General features: G+C 46.6%; 1 protein-coding gene across 8 annotated transcripts in view; it reads left to right on the top strand.

Annotated features, from left to right (window-relative positions):
* The window catches only part of LOC135388379 (zinc finger protein OZF-like), a 201,478-nt gene extending 191,294 nt beyond the window's left edge, over positions 1-10,184 (top strand). For 6 of the 8 annotated variants that reach the window (XM_064617918.1, XM_064617932.1, XM_064617928.1 and 3 more), the window contains one exon: positions 8,641-10,184. In XM_064617918.1, the coding sequence (XP_064473988.1) occupies positions 8,641-9,957 (1,317 nt within the window). In that variant the 3' untranslated portion in view covers positions 9,958-10,184. The remainder of the gene's footprint in view (positions 1-8,640) is intronic. The other 2 variants (XM_064617929.1, XM_064617930.1) reach the window with 2 other exon arrangements.
* Positions 10,185-17,584: the final 7,400 nt, after the last annotated feature.

Here is a 17,584-nt window from a genome sequence, read left to right as displayed (position 1 = left end):
ATGGTGCAACTAACCGCTGACCTTGCGGACTTCCGTTGCTTCTTGAGCCGCTCCAAGTCTTACATAGCTGCCAACCGAGGCTGTAACACCCTGTAGCTCCTCTCTTCTGAGCAGTATGTTGACCGAGAAGATCCCGGGTTTCGGCACCAATATTAAATAAGAAGGAGGAGACGTCCGTAAGGGTGGAGTGCCTAGTGTTTAATGACGGAGAAAGAACAATGGCGGCAGAATGCCTGCACCGCGAGCCCATGAGATGCGGGCCAGAACCCTTAACTTCTTTTACACCATCCTTAATTGTGAAGAGGTTGGATTCATTGGATGACCTGGTGTTGGCAGGAGACAGCTTATGAAAAATTTGCACAAGTGTGCTGTCCTGACGCTGCTGATGTGCGATATCGGAGAAGTGGAGAGCCGCGACGACAAGGGGTTGATCAGTCGTAAGTTGGGGTATATTTCGCGACAAACAGTGCGCAGGTGTCCGGATGGTGCCTATCCTCCTCTGAGCTCTGCACTCTCACTCTCTGCTTGGGGAGCGACGTCACGCTGTTGGAGCTTCTACAGTCGTTGAAGCAGTGTTCATCTTGAAAATAAAACTTGTTTTTTTAATATCTATGCACTTTAGGGTATAAAAATTTGCCATTTGCCAAACATAGCGGTATCTGCTTCATAGATGAGTTTCCAGATGTGACCATCCCTTTAAGAGCAGTAAAATAATGTCGTACGGCTTGGGACAAAAGTTTATGGAACACTCAAGTATCACATTTGATCATTGGGACGACACCCTAGCGGCAAACAGGAGCAGACACAGACAGTGAGAGATGGCTAGAGTAGCCGTTTCATATTCAACCGGAGATTCTTCCGGATATCTGATCACCTCTTCCGGATTTCTGAATCGGATACGGGTGGATCCGATGAACAAATACGCCAGTGCTGTGTTCCGTAAACTTTTGTTCGAAGCTGTACACTGGAGTACAACTAGAAACAGTGTGAAGGCACAGCTTAGGAGCATCCAACCATCTCGGCCGGCTTGCATGGAACTCGTTGAGTGCACCACTCAACCAGTGTTTCACTTCAATGTCATTCTTTGTTCGTCCGCATTCGCCCAAGCCGACAGTAGCCACTGTGCAAGCGTAATTTACTTACTATCTTACTGCGTCATATGTATTATCACTTATCACTGATGACTGCATTACATACTCTCCTGAAAGATGTTTTGATGTGACCTCGCCTTCTATCTGTAGTGGCACGTGATCCAAAATCCCTATGGCAGTGACCATTTTCCAACTTGGGTCGAGTATCAGTGTGACGATGCTGTGCTGTGTACGTGAAAACCCCGCTAGAGGCTGCAGGACGCGAACTGGGCGGTGTTCAGCGTGCTGGCTGACCTAACCCTACACAACATTGACAACATCAGTATCGACGAGGCCAATGAACTCATAACAAACACGATAATAGATGCTGCTACACAATCCATATCCAAGACGTCGTCCTCTCTGCCCAAGCGTTCAAAGCCTTGGTGGAACAACGACTGTAAACGGACGCGCAAGGAACAACAAAAGGCGTGGGCTCGTTTGCGTCGATACCCGACAGTTGAAAACATGATCCAATACAAAAGGAAGCGTGCTGCAGCCAAACGCACAAGGGAGGAGGCCAAGCGCAACACGTGGAAGGAGTTTGTGAGTACATTGAACTCGCGAACTCCGGCCAAAGTTGTGTGGGACCGTATCAATAAGATCTCCGGGAAATACAAAGGATTTACTGTGCCTTGTCTTTCACACAATGGCGTTCCCTGTACGTCCTTGGAGGAACAGGCTAACGTACTTGGCGGACACTTTGAACACGTGTCTAGCTCCTCCCATTACAGCCAGCGTTTCCTGTCACACAAAGCTGTTGCTGAAAAACGCATTGTTAAACAACCTAAACAAGATACAGCACCTTACAATGTGCCCTTCAACGCACATGAACTTCAGAGAGCCTTACAGGCAAGAAAGAACACTGCACCCGGCCCTGACAGCATACACTATGACATGTTGCAGCATTTAACACCCCAGTCGCAACAAATTTTACTCCACTTTTTTAATCGTGTTTGGAGAGAAGGAACTCTTCCGTTGTCCTGGAAGCTAGCCGAAGTGGTTCCGGTTCTCAAGCCAGGGAAAGACCCGTCTGCTGCTATTAGTTATCGCCCCATCGCATTAACCAGCTGCCTTGGGAAGACTTTTGAGCGCATGGTGAATGCAAGGCTCGTATATGTTTTGGAAGAGGCAGGCATCTTTGACAAACACCAAAGTGGTTTTCGTTCCGGCCGGAGCACCCAGGACAACCTACTCCACCTAGAATAAAAAATCAGAGAGGCTTTTGTTCGTGGGCAGTTTTGCGTATCCGTGTTTTTTGATCTCGAAAAGGCATACGATACCACATGGCGCTTCGGGATTCTGCAAGATCTACACGCATGTGGTATCACAGGGTGCATGTACAGGTGCATTGAGAATTTCCTCAGGGATAGAAAATTTCGTGTCCGTCTGGGCTCCACTTTATCTAACGTCTTTGTACAAGAGAACGGGGTTCCACAGGGGTCTGTGCTGAGCGTTACGCTATTCGTTGTGAAAATGAACTCGATAGCGAGAGCCATCCCACCTGGCGTCCAGTACTCCCTTTACGTAGACGATGTGCAGGTTTCCTACTCGGCATCAACTCTTTCAACAGCTGAGAGGCAGGTGCAACTCACGATCAACCGTCTATCTAAGTGGGCTGATGAAAACTGCTTCAGGTTTTCCACACAAAAGACAGCGTGTGTTGTCTTTACGAGGAGGCGAGGCACATTTGCTGAGCCCTCGCTGCTCCTCGGTGGCAACACACTACCAGTTTCTGATGAGCAAAAATTTCTGGGGGTGGTGTTTGACAAGAAGCTGTCTTTTGTGCCACACATAAATTATATAAAACAGAAGTGCCTGAAATCCTCCAACATACTCCCCGTCGATCGTGGGGAGCAGACAAAGTCACACTGTTGCGGGTCTATGACTCGGTTGTGCGCTCAGTAATTGAGTACGGGAGTGTCGTGTATGGCTCGGCGCGGCCTTCGGCATTGAAGGTGTTGGACCCCATCCACCACGAAGGCATCAGACTCGCCACCGGTGCCTTCCGGACGTCCCCTGTGAAGAGTTTGTATGTTGAGGGCAATGAATGGTCGCTCGAGAGACGGAGACAATTTGAACATGTGAAGGCTGCGCTAAAGTACAGATGCCAGTGCGATGACCCAGTTGTACACTCTAGTGTGAACCCCGCTCTGGAGCGACTCTTCCTTGCAAAGCCCTCTGTTGCACCCTCGTTCCCGCTTCGTGTGCAGGCGGCGAGTTCCCGTGTGGGATTCAGCCCCTCAGGCGTTCCCCTGCAGCAGGCAGTCCTCGATGCTGCGCCTTGGCAGAGACATCTAATACAATCAAATTTAAAAATGACACAGTTTGACAAACAGTCCACTGCACACACTGTCATTCTCCAGGAATTCCTGGAGATTCACCATAACTTCGGGAACCACCATGCAATCTACACTGATGGGACTAAAGTAAGCAATGGTGTGGCGGCCGTTGCCCTTGAAGGTGATTCATTGTGACGGCACGCCTGAACACGAACGCCACAGTTTTCACCGCAGAGCTTTACGCGATTCTCCTGGCTCTGCGGCACATTCAACAAAACGACCTTCAAAATTCAGTAATTTATTCCGATTCGCTAAGCTCTGTGCGTGCGCTGCTTTCATGCTATGACACCAAGAATCACCTCGTCAAGCGAGTACGAGCGCTTGCGACTCAACTTTGTTCCCGAGGCTTTTCAATCTGTCTCTGCTGGGTCCCCAGCCACACTGGGGTCCCGGGGAATGAACGAGCCGACCGTGAGGCTCGGCGAGCGTTGGCACAAGAGGAGTCAGCTCTAGGACTACCCTACCAAGACATCCTGCCAGTGTTAAAGAGAGCTGTCTGCACACAGTGGCAGCAGGAGTGGGACATTGAAGAAAGTAACAAGCTACACCTCACACAGCCACATGTTTCCCCCCCGCATCGGACTGAACACATCAACAGATCATCCGAAGTTCTTTACGCGAGATTGAGGATTGGACACACATGGCTCACGCATCACCACCTACTCAGAGGTCAGGATCTGCCAGCTTGTGCGCACTGCGGTGACAGCTTGACTGTCTTGCACGTACTGGCATCCTGCCCTCACTTCGAACACCAACGCCAACAGTATTTCACCGCATTCTACAGATACCATGTCCTACTCCACCCAGCCCTTCTACTGGGTGACACCCCTCTTGTGCCGTTTGATAACGTAATCAAATTTTTGACCACGTGTGGGTTTCTTAGTCAGATGTAGATGATAAGCATTGCTCCGCTTTTATCCAATATCACCGAACTCCTCATGTAAATATCTCATTGTCACACTTGTAGATAGCTTTTAACTGCCATGCTCGCTTGTTATCGTCATCCCCCTCTCTCTCTTATCCTGGTCAATCTCATCGCTCATCGCTCATACCCCATACCTGTAGATAGGTTTTAACTACCACACACTCTCTCTCACATCATCTTTCCCATAATCATCTCCGACACACTCACCATGGTTTTGGCGCTCTTTGGCCTTTGTTGCCTTTGTGCCATTAAACACATAATCAATCAATCAATCAATCAATCAATCAATCGCCTTCTTGCCTACGAAAAAGTTTAGCTGCACAAGTGCAGATCATTATGGTAAGTTCTACCGAGTTGTGTTGTTGCCGTGAAATAAATACTTCTGTTGCTTATTACTGTGTGTGCATACATTTATTATTTATTGAGCTGCAGTAGGCATTGCTGCAGCGTTCTTTTCTGTACTGCATATTCGTGTGGCTGTAATTTGCTATGCTGTCACTAGACGGCAAAACATAACAAAGATGTATCCTCCGTGAGAGAGAGAGAGAGCTCACATACGTTGTTGTGTGTTGGTTATTGTGTTGTTGTACTACAATGCAGAGACAGTCATGAAGTTCCGCTGCCAGGAGTTATGTGGTCATGTGACCATAAAATGCCTTTAGCACGTGACTCTCAATGCAGACAAACAAAGGTCCCTAGGATTCCCTAGGCTGAACTAGGTTACTGAAAGTGACGGGCTTGAGCGAGCATAATACTTGGTGTAACGCTCAGTTGAGGGCTTACCTCGGCTGAACTCGCTTTGAGGGAGCTCAAGCAACGAGCTACACTAGTTGGAGGGGCCTGGTGAGCCGAGATTGGTGCAACCAGTGGTGAGTGTCACAATGTGAGTCAAAGAGAAACGCTGTCTTGAAAATGTCCCAGTCAAGTACAGGTGTAAGCGATATGCATAAGCTTCGTGCTCCAGGTGTAATTTGGCCTCTGGCAGCTCTGATTGGAGCTGTAAAGTGTACCATTGTGTAGAGTGCGTAGTTTCAATGAGTGTCAGCTGTTTGTGGTGTGACTACTGAGACTCCCAGTTGGTAAGGCACTCACCCAGATGGGAATACATGACGTTCTATGTGACCTTTTGTGAGTGTGCTATCAACAAGAACGGGACAAGTGCCAAACTCTGCAGTGGGCAGTTGCTCAGTGTGATGTTCCCTGCAGTCAGGTTGAAGTCAAATTGAAGCACAGTGAAGTAAAGGCAGGGGGTGTGTTGCACAGTTCACTAACTGGAGGATGCTTTGAATGCTCGCAGCTAGAAGGGAGTGGGAAATTATTTGGGAAATGACCGGTTATATCCAGGGTGTTTCACGAAAATCCCCTGGCTCTATAATTCGTGAACAGGTGGTGCTATCGAAGAAAGTTCTTTTTGGTAAAGATCCTTGGGACATCGACCATGAACTGAGTAGTGAGCGGCTCATTTACATATGCTCACTAATTAGATAGACATCTTAACTTTTAAATGTTACTTCTCACGCTTACGGAACCTCTGTTTTACGCATCGGGACCTTCAGCGAACAATATTGCATGAAAAAAAAAACGCATCGACACTTAGTGATTTTTCCGAGTAATTAATCGGTTTCGGTTTACATATTTCTTGCGCGGAGCAGTGCACCAATGCACTCTTTGGATCAGCTATCCGGCTGTCAATTTCGTGTCCATCCACCTGGTTGACACACGGGGTTGATGGAAGATAAGGAACAGCCGCAAGACTGCAGGAGACGCTTTCGTCTTCCTTCTCCTTCTCTACAAGCTTAAAAATGAACTTCACCACATGACACAATCCTAGCCAACTATCATCCCGGATGACAACGCTCTCTCCCTGGATTTGATAAGTATGAGAGGCGTAAGCTTTTTTTTTTTTTTGTACCAATGATGCCGTACATAAGGACAAAAAGAAAGGCCCCGCCTCCAGTCTTCAAGAAATCGGGCGAGAACGTTGTCATTCGGGATGATGGTCGGCTAGGAGCGTGCTTTGTGGTGTAGTTAATTTTTAAGAGTGTACCCACTAGTTCACATCACTCGCGGCACATTCGTCATCATCCATGATAAGAGCACGCTATCTCGCCTACAGAACCGCCAGCGCTGTTTACCAGTCGCTTTGAGAAGGAATATCAAAGCGTCTCTTAGGGCCAGTTCTCACTTGGCGACGCCCGACGCGACGTCGTGAACGGACGGCGGAACTACATGTGCATTTCCAGCGTAGAGACAGGATAGACATCGAGCCAAAGAACTTGCCATGCCAAACTTTTTTCACGAGGTCGGCGAGAGCTGACGAGAACGATAGATGGCGACCAATTAGGTGACACAGAAAGGCCACGCCTCCTGATTTTTCGTCTGCTTTGGACGACGGAATGCCACTGTGGTGGGAACATGAAAATCGTGCGCGCTGATGGGGTGGCGGAAATGCGCCCCTACTTCCGCCGCCTGCACACGACGCAGCGTCGGGCGTCGGCAAGTGAGAACTGGCCTTTACGGCTGTTCCTAATCTTCCGTCGCCCCCTTGCGTGAACAGGCGGATGAACACGAAATTGGTAGCCGGATAGCTGATCCAAAGAGCGCATTGGTGCACTGCTCCGTGCAAGAAATATATAAACCAAAACCGATTAATTACTAGGAAAAATCACTAAGTGTCGATGGGTTTTTTTTTTTCATGCAATATTTTTTGCTGAAGGTCCTGATGCGTAAAACAGAGGTTCCGTATGTGTGTGAAGTAAAATTTAAAAGTTAAGATGTTTATCTAATTAGTGAGCGTATGCAAATGAGCAGCTCACTACTCAGTTCATGGTTGATGTTCCAAGGATCTTTACAGAAAAGAAATTTCTTCGATAGCGCCACTTGTTCACAAGTTATTCAGCAGGGGTTTTTCATGGAACACCCTGTATAGTAAGAAACTGTAAACTACAAACATAGCAAATGTAGTGATACAGTGAATGATCTTAAATGACCTAACAAGCTAAATGCAAACAAGTTTTACTGCACAAGAACCTTTAACGCATGCACATGCATTGCCCGTACGAGGAGGTGTGATGCACTGCCTTGCACATGGTTGCTACTACCCTGCAGGTAACCAGTAAATTTGAATATGTGGCCCCCAGACACCATCGGTCTCCAACACGTAAGAAGGTACAGACCGTGTACTCGTCACATTCATTGTATCGCCGTTGCCCACATCAGCTGGGCGCAGCACCTGTCTTGGTAACCTCCTGCTCGTTGTGACTGTGGATCTCTGCGTAGTGGTTCAACATGTTTCATGCCTGTTGCATATGACTTGGAAAAGTGAGGTGCAAGGGAGGATGATATTTGCAAAGAAGTACTGTGCCCAGTTTGTCGTGGCAGGTACAAGCTGTGCAAGAGTCGTTATTTTCAGGGCATGTTAAGACATTGTACGCACATAGTCTAGTTAAGCATTGTGCCAGCCTACTTTTTTCATTGCACACTACATGAACGGAACCATGTGAACACAGCAGATAACAGAACTGAAACTCCAAGATTTATCAATGGCACTCCCTTCCACTCCACTTCGACATCATTGGCTGCACACAAGCCACAAGATCGGTGATACTGGTTAATTCGTGCCACTGAAGTGTTACAAAATCAGTATTGTTGGCACAAAAGCCTATTGCTACAGAGAATTATGTATATTGAAGTGTTAAAGCCTCGTCAACGCCTGTCCAAGGGAGATTAAACCCGCTACGCACTGGCCATTTGTGCCATTAAAACCATAATCTCTCTCTCTCTCGCACTGGCCAAGAGCAGCACCCCTTCTGCTCAGCACCATCTATCGGCACAATACAGAAGCCCGAGCAGTAATTCGATTGATGGAGAAGAGCCGCCTGGACACCTCTCTCTTCTTACACTGTGGTTTGATGCTCATAGCATATTTGATGTATACTGCTGTGCTAAGGATACTTTCTGTACATAGGTGTTCTGCACATCGTATCTCCGCCTGTTGCTATTCTGTCTAGCCAACTTGTTGATAGTTGTAAATTTTGTGATGTCACTGTTTGTGGCTTTAAGTATGGAGATTGATGTGGAAGCACAAAGCAACCAAACGAAAGCCAAACCATGCTCCAAGTGCAGATGATTTTGCTAAGCCTTGCCAGAATATTGGAGTGCGCCTCACTTTGATGAATTTTATGGTTCTGTATGTAACGCTTACAAATTTATTTATCCGTTTCTCATTCCTTTGCCTTTTCAGACTCTACGCGAATGTGTTGGTGAAACTATGGAGGACCCTCGAGGCTCCAGTGACGCCTCGAGCGGAAGTTGCTCAACAATTCCCTCAGCAGCTGGGTGCTCAGCTATTGCTAACGGCTCTTTGAGCGACAGTATTCACACAGCACAAGCGATCTCGGGACCTCATGAAGGCGGACCTTCAATACTAAATCAGGAGGACGCTGCCACAGGCAGCATGTTCAAATGCAACAGATGCTCGGCTGCATTTGTTAACAACTGCAACCTCGAGCTTCATCTTTTTACGCACGTGGAAAAAACATTTGTGTGTGAAACGTGTTCTGCATCATTCACCAGTGCATCGACGTTGACGAAGCATGCAAAGCTCCACATTGGACACAGCCTACACGAGTGTCAAGTGTGCTCATCCAAGTTTGTAACAGCGACCCTTCTTGACCGTCACATGGTGCGTCACTCAGGTGAAAAACCTTACAAATGCCAGCAGTGCATGGCAGCATTCGCATCGAAAAACAGCATGCAGCATCATACGCGAACACACACGGGGAAGAGGCCACACAAGTGTGACCGTTGTCCGGCTGCGTTTTCTATCCTTAGAAACTTGAGATGCCACATTCTGTTCCACACGGGAGAGAAGCCACACCAGTGTAAACTTTGCCCTTCTGCCTTCGCTCAAAGTGGGGACTTGAAACGTCACATGCGTAGACACACTGGCGAGAGGCCGCACGAGTGCCACCTTTGTCCAGCGGCATTTGTGGAGCAGATAACCCTGAGAGAACATGTGCGAACACATACTGGTGAAAAACCGTACAAGTGTGAAGTGTGCCCCGCAGCGTTTATAAACCGTGGGAACCTGAAGAAGCATGCGCGCATCCACACTGGTGAGAAGCCGTACAAGTGTGAATTCTGCCCGTCCGCATTCGCGCAGCTCGCAGGTGTGAAATTTCACATGCGAACGCACACCGGAGAAAAGCCGTACAAGTGTGAAGTTTGCCCCGCAGCGTTCTCCCAGCCAATAGCGCTCACGTATCATGCGCGAATACACACGGGTGAGAAGCCGCTCAAGTGTGAACTCTGTCCCGCAACATTTGCACGCCCTCAGGGACTCAATTGTCACATGAAAACGCACACGGGGGAAAAACCGTACAAGTGCCACATCTGTCCCACAGCGTTTGCAGCGAGCCAGAGCCTCAAGTTTCACATTCAGAAACACACAGGGGAGAAACCATACAAGTGCGAGCGTTGTCAAGCTCAGTTTGCACAGTCTCGCAGCCTGAAACGTCACTTAGCGGTGCATGTGAAAAACGTTGGCACAGAGATATGAAGTGTCGTACATTCACACTGGTTGGAGAGGAGCCACAATACTGCAACCTTGACTGGTTTGCAGCCACTGTTAATAAAATGAAAAAGAAAGAAACATGAGAGCTTGGGCCTGTGTGGGAGAACGTGCAACAGTGTGCTCTGGTTTGCAGCATTGAAACAGTTAGCATATTTGAGATACTGCGTACAGTCATACAAAATGCTGCTTGCCCGAGTAAAGTCTCTGCCCCCCGTTACTTTCTTGTGCACTTACTTTTAAACTGAACTCGTAAGTTTGTCAAATCAATACCGTTTCCATGTTCGTGTCAGCCCTTGCAGAGGAATGTCAGACACCACGTTTTCATGGCAGTGATAAGGGAAAGGTAATGGTAACAGAAACAAATGGTATATTACTGAAATTGGATATGGTAACGATAACGGAAACGCATACCACGGTCCTCCATTACCGGAAACAGGAACTGAAAAATTATCATCTGGTATTGAATTCGGTTAATGGCTATTCCTGTTGTGTTATGATATTTGAATGACTCTTAATTTTATTTTAATGCGTTAGCATTAGGAGTGTCAAAATGGAAAAGCTGTATATATGTGTGTGTGTGTTCGTGTGTGAGATGGTGAAGCCTCACCGATACAGCGGTGTAAGTGGACATGCAAAGGGGATACAAGAGGGTAAATGTAGATGGAGGCAAAGGATTTGAAATTGAAGTAGTGGAAGGTAATTAAGAGTAAGAGGTTAATGCAGGTAGGTAATGAATTAGCATTTAATTAAGGAAAGTAAATATATCTAAAGATAATTCAAGATTACCTCAGGTAGGTAATTACAGGGTAATTGAAATTGAGACTAATTAAATGGACTTACATATAGCAATTGAAAGTGTCAAACCGGAAATCAAGTAGTGTCTGGAGGTGGACAACCGGAAGTCAAGTATAGACGAGATACGGACAACCGGAAGTCGGATTTAGACTGGAAGTGGATACCACGAAGTCAAGTATGGACCACAAAAGGCGGTTACTGATTCATTTCTCTCGTATTTACCGCTAAATCGCCACTGAATTTTTTTGTGTTTTGTTTGCTCCATTCCCTGTAATGCTCGAAATACTGCACGAGAGCATGGAAACAATGCGCAATATTGGACCTCGAGGGGCGCATTCCTCACTTACGTCGTCCCAGTCCTCATAAGTCCATGACATCAACACATGACTATACTCCACCATAGCACGAGGATGACAGCCTACAATTTTTAGTTCTTTATTTTTTACTTTTTTTTACTTCACCATGGCTATAGCAGTAGTATTTACTACTGAGAGCGTCCACTTATGAACGCGACACTGGATGAAGGTCACGCCCTTCTTGAATTGCTGGACTCCGAGTACTGAAGACATGTTCATACGTTTTTTTAAAAATCTTGCAAGATAATCGCATCCCAACGCAGGAAAATTACTTGTGCGTACGCGTGACACCGAAGCAGCACTTGGGCAAAACGGGATGCCGAAAGAGTCGGACTGGAGAGCTCTGTAGCAGCAGTTCCATTACCAGAAACAGTAACGGAAATGTAACGGGAACAAAATTGAAAGGCTGGTTTCAGAAACGGATAACGGAAACGAAAATATAGCAGTAACGAAAATGGAAACTGTAACAAAAATACCTTCGTTACCCTTCCCTGATGATAATGTTGACCGTGCAGCAAACTCCAAAGAAAAAAACAGGTGGAAAGAGTGGAAGCGTACAAATCACAGTCAAGTCTCGGCGTCAAACGTTCACGTACATATTCCACCCTATCTAACATGGCGGCCGCTTGCAAGTGGGTGCGGAGACGCGTGCTCGAAAAAGGTGGTAGCGGATGATGATGGAACAGCTAGCTCGAGTCTGCACGCTTAGGCGGGCAACGTCACGTCTATCATGGCGGGGGGAACCGTGCGTCCTGGGACAACTTCACAGGGAACTGTGCTGACATTTGTCTTAAAGCGTCCAAGGAAAACAACTGGAAAAAGTCCATTCCATTGCGAAAAACGCACCCTATCCAGTGGTGATAACTGAAAGAAAGAGAATCGCTAATTTGATAACCATTTTTTAACGGTTTAGGTGAACCATGCTGTATATCTGAACGTCGACACAAAATGGCATACGAGGCCTCTGACTGATACGTTGTCAACTTGGGACGAAAATAAAGCAGGAAGAAAAACATCAAGAACAGTGTAAGGGAGATGGGAAAAATAAGCCAACTATGCGATGCACAAACAAAAACATCTGGGACAGTAAGAGGGAAATATCTAGCTGGGATCAGTGGTTCTCAACTTACGTTATTCGAGGGAACCCCTCATCTTGCCAGCGCGACCTCAAGGCACCTTCTGCACTGGGGCAACTATGCATAGAAGTGGGGTGAGGCGAGCTAGATATGCTGTAAAAGTAACTAATTTTTGTTCTGTGTAACAGATTATTTAAATGTTTAATTATACTTAATTTAATTATCTATCACTCCATAAGATGTTGTTGAGGTTTGCTGGATTCAGAGCCTATAAACGGGTCTGACTCGATGAATTCATTCAACTGTTTCACAATAACTCCCCGCAGACAACGTATTGTGGGTTACCGCTGATGCTTGTAAATCCCAAGTCCATGTGAACAGGAAAGTCGCTCTGAAGTTTCCCTGAAGTACCCATGACTTTCCAAGCATTTGTAACGCCTCTGAAACGCAAGAGAACAGCAAAAGCGTAGCGGGGAGAAACTGTAGGGTTGAGTTGCGTGATGAGCGAACCGGTGAAGACGAGTCTTGGCGCCACTGCGCTTGCAATGACCGTCAGCTGTGGCAATTTGGCCCTGTCCTGTCCTGTGCTGGTCCCGTCAATCTTGGCGATATCGATGTCAATTCCAATGCCAACGATCAGATGTCGAGCACTGTTCGATATAACCAGGCTCTCCGAGAGCGAGTCTTGGTAAGCGGTCAAATTACACTCGCTGCTGCTGAACAGTATCCTCTTCATGGAACTTCAGGACGTCAAGGCTCGCGGAACCCCGGTTGGGAAACACTGCCTGGATGAAATTTTCCAGAATTTTAGAAGGAAGACTCAGCCGTTTGAGGCGAGGGGGTAGACATACATGAAGCAGAGACAACGTGTTTGATGTTCGACCCTACATGTCACAGAAATATAGTACCTAAAATCCGGGTAGCGCCGCGAAGCAGCTGTGGCTATGAGCGGCGTACAGACGTGGGCAGATTGAGAGAGAACAGCATAAAGGAGTGGGGGACAGGGGGGTTAGTATAAGTCCTGGGCCGACTTCAGCGGGAACTGTGCCGACATTCGTCGGGAAAGTCTTCGGGAAACCCAGGTAAAACCAACAGGACACGTGTGAAATCTGTCTTGGAGACCCTTCAGAAGTGCCGCACACGACTCGTCGCCCCAGAGTTCTCCGCGGCATAACCATGGGCGCCGTTAAGGGGGCACTTTCTCCCCCCCCCCCCACCCAGGGTCAGATTTTTTAATTCGTGACTTTGCGAGAGTCCTGCCGACGTGGTCAAGGCTGCACATCTCTGACAGTTCCCACCGTACTTCTTGTACTTTTCGTTTTCGTTCCGTCGTCCGCACACGACTGCAAACAGCACACGACCTGTCCTAAATAATGTGCTGCAATGTCCAAGCAATGAATGCTCTGGCCACAAAACAAGGTACGCGTGGCGTTACCGTTAATACACTGATGAGAATAGTGCATACCGTAGTCAGTCTAAGCTGTCGGTTATTTCAAAGTAGGCATTCTTCCCCCTTTTTGTCTTCTTCCCTAAGAACACACTGTCGTCCCTGGGACAGCCGACGGTTATCATACAGGGACAGACAGGACGTCCGCCGGAGTGCGAAATCGGTCCTCAGGGTATCCCTCATGCGTTAAAATGGGACTCAGACATGTCCTTAGGCACTCTTAAAAAAAGGGAGTCAAATGGTGCTCAGACACCATCGCGAACGGAGAGGGCGTTGCAACGACACCCTTCCATGATCGTATTTAATGAGGGGTGTTGCGCCTCACTACCCATTGTTTATGACGAGGTTCTTCCAGACTATGCAACAGTGATGCTTCGTACTTTTATTCATTTGTTAAAATTTTCGAGACACACCTGCAACTAATGAAAAAAGAGATGAACAAGCCTGTGTCTGTGGCTGACATTTCCTTTTTGCCTGCCTTTTTTTTTCGTAATAAACATATCCCCCCCCCCCGTGTCTGAAATGGCCTAAGTAGTTGTATCCCTGCAGAGGACATTTACTTTTCGCAAGTCCTGGCTGTACACACACACAAAAAAAGGGGCGTTGGTGGCGGATATCTTTGAAAAGTGCCAACATTACGTACTGAGGAACAGCTACTGCAACTTTCCAAGCATTCTGGTGCCCACATCTTGTTTTCTTGTGCTCATAAAGATACCGCCTCTACAAAGCGGTCTTTGTAATGCGGTAATTGTAATTAACACTTGGATCGGTCGTTTCATTCGAGGGAAAATGTCCGTGGAAATACTTTCTAATGACAAGGGAAGCCGCAGGTCAAGTAAGAAACGCAATGTCTGATAGAAAGGGATATCTGTTCTGTAACGCTAGGTGCTTTGAAGTTACTGCAGATGCACTGCGAGTTGATGACGATGAGGCGTATGTCCGTCACCGTTACGAAAGTGTTTCGCTCCTTTGTACTCTAGGAGCGAGTTGTAAAATTTCTGGTCGTATAATACTGCAATTCCAGTGACGGTTTCTAGGGGATGTTCCGCTTGGATAGTTCTGGATTCTTGAGCAATACAAAGACGGAGGGCCAGTGCGTCTGTTCGGGGTTTGGGGCGAGTGCAGTATTTTTCTTTTTTTTTTTTTTGTAATGTGGTGCAACGGAGATCAGTAGCAAAAAAAAAAAAAAGACCAATGAAGTAACATCCATGACATCACTTAATGACATAGTGGAAAACAGTGTGCTTAGTGTTCTCTGCAATGTGCTTGGATACAGGACAGTCAAGGGAACATCTGCAGGAAGGCTGCCAGGAGGACACCCTCAGAAAGGGGAGCCGAGGGGACTCCCCCAGGAAAAGCAGTCAAGTGAACACCCTTAGCAAGGGAGTCAAGAAAACACCCTTACAAGAGGAGTAGCGTAAACACCCCAAACGGAGTCATATGTGTGACGAGCGTGAACACCCCCGGGGGAGTTTCCCACCCTACTGAAAAAAGGCCATGTGGGTTTGTATCAGATCTTTTATGTCCCATATGAATTTATATAGGACTGAAATTAGATCCTACTTGTCTTATATCATGTCAAAAAGGAATGATATAGGATACTATCTGTTTGTAAAAGTTCTTATATGACCACCCTCAAATGGGACAGAGGATCTGATATATCCCATTTGGCATCAAAAAAGAATGATATAGTGTCCCATTTGACTTGTAAAAGTTCATACAAGAGCACCGGAAGCACCATATATGTCCCATTTTAGGTTGTACAAGACATCTTGTACAACATCTTAAGAGGACATAGTGACCAACGACATGTGACATGCTTTTTATTTATTTATTTAGGTATTTATAAAAGTGCATACTCCCTTTTTTGTAAGAGTGCGGTATTCTTTTGGTTTCCCCTAGGAGGTCATCAAGGACCGATGTAGGAAAGTGCGATGACACAGCAGGGACATATCTAGCATCGTTTTATTGTACCTTATTTGTTTTTGTCAGAAACCACACGCAGTCTTTACAACTTCTGTTTCAGTGCTTGATTACTGTCAATTCATATTGACAAACTGCCACATGAAGTGTAGTATTTTCCATAATGGAAATGAGCGCGGCGATTTAAAAAGACAGAAATCTAGAAAGCGAAAAAAAAAAAAAAGAAGAAGTCTCTCCCGGAGCACAAAGGCCAAGAAACCCACTTCGAATTCTCTCCCAACGAAAAATCAGACACTACTTATTGCTTATTATGCGATCCTCCGTAGGTTCGAGAGTACTGCTCGCCTCCGACACCAAACGAAGGGTGAGCTATCGAAGTTCAATTAAATTTAGCAAACACACAATACCCAAGCGACGAATTGCTTGCAGTGTCAACTCTCAAGCAATGCGAAGTCTATGTTTCTTACTCCTTTTGCTTTGAGCCACTCGGGTAGGACCTTCAAAAGTCAAAAGCAGCGCTACAGAATTGCGCTTTTCCGCGGTAAATTCTCCAGGTACCACAGGCAGACACATTTTTGGAGGGAAAGAAATTTTACGTAGGACCACCCTCTCTTCTGACGATTGTCATTCAGCCCCTGGGATCGGCCCAGAAAGCAAAACAAATATGTGGCACTCAATATATGCAGAGTCTTAGCAGGTAAATTGAACAAGGTGGTATTTATCGTCCTGAGAGCTACGTGCCGGGACTGGCACAGGATGTACCTGAATGACTCTTCACGGACAATCCGCGAGTGTCATCAGTGGAATGCCGCGAGTTGAATGGCCCTCAGGACATTCTGGGAATACACATCGAAGGACGAGGACACGATGACACTGTGAGGATGTCCTGGGGACCGTCTGTGTTCTTGGGGTTGCTGTTCATGTTCACTATTGCTTACACTGCTTCAGCGCGACCGGTCGGTTGCTTTTAGTCTCCATAGCTGCAACATACGCACACAAACGAAGAAGAGGAGGAGACAAACAAAAAGACGAGGAGTCGAGGACTACTGATTGTTAGGAATGAGTTTTGTTGAAATTGGGAAAAACTGGTGTCGTGATTTCAGTGGTGCATCAAAAACATATTGCGAACCATAAGACCGTGGAACCATAAAAGCTGGTTGTAAGCTGTCAACCGGCTGCACTTGCGCGTTTCGACTGGTTGTAGTACGAAAAATAAAGGAACTCTCCATTAGTCTTGCATGAACGTACACTGTCTTCCCCGTCATTCCTCTGCTCGTGTATGTTGTCATACTTAGGTATACGTAATGCTAATTTCTACTACAATTTGACCACTTTGTTAATTTTAGGAAATGAGAACGGTCCCGTGCAAGACGAATGACCCACACTCAAAGAGGTGAATCGATCATCGTCTCTAACAATGATAACTGAATGTCTCGGCTCTTGGGCCCTATAAATTGTGCTAATTCAACGAATAGCAACGTCTCAGGGACCAACAAGTTGCAGGAGGCACCAAGCACAGAACGAGCACTTGGCGCCAGAGGTGGGCAAATGTCCTCACGACCTTTGCCCTCACCTCAATTTTCGTCTCAGATATTTTTCGTCACCTCACCTCACCTGAACTTGTTTCTGAAAAAATGCTCCTCAACTCACCTCACCTCATTTTTTTCCTGAAAATTTTCCTCCCCTCACCTCAACTTTCTTCCTAAAATATATTCACCTACTTGTTATAATGTTTTGCCTCGTCTCACCTTCACTTTGTTTCTGCAAAACGTTTTAACTTCACAATTGCTCATTAGGAGTGACGTCGCTCATAGCCACAGTTGCTTCGCGGCGCTAAGACGGAATCAAAACAGTATTAGAAGCGGGTAGGTGTATACGTTGTAGTTGACTTTTTGCTGCTTTGTTGGTTGACTCCTGACAAGTTACAAGTACCCACAACTAAGATTCATTACCTTACTTGGTTCGTCCTTCTTGCAACAAGTATCCACTACATGCACAATCAGTAAGAATTGGAC

Source organism: Ornithodoros turicata, chromosome 3, assembly GCF_037126465.1.
Source record: "Ornithodoros turicata isolate Travis chromosome 3, ASM3712646v1, whole genome shotgun sequence".
Classification (NCBI taxonomy): domain Eukaryota; kingdom Metazoa; phylum Arthropoda; class Arachnida; order Ixodida; family Argasidae; genus Ornithodoros; species Ornithodoros turicata.
Note: the sequence above shows the minus strand (reverse complement) of the source record. Positions and strands in the feature narration are given on the sequence as shown.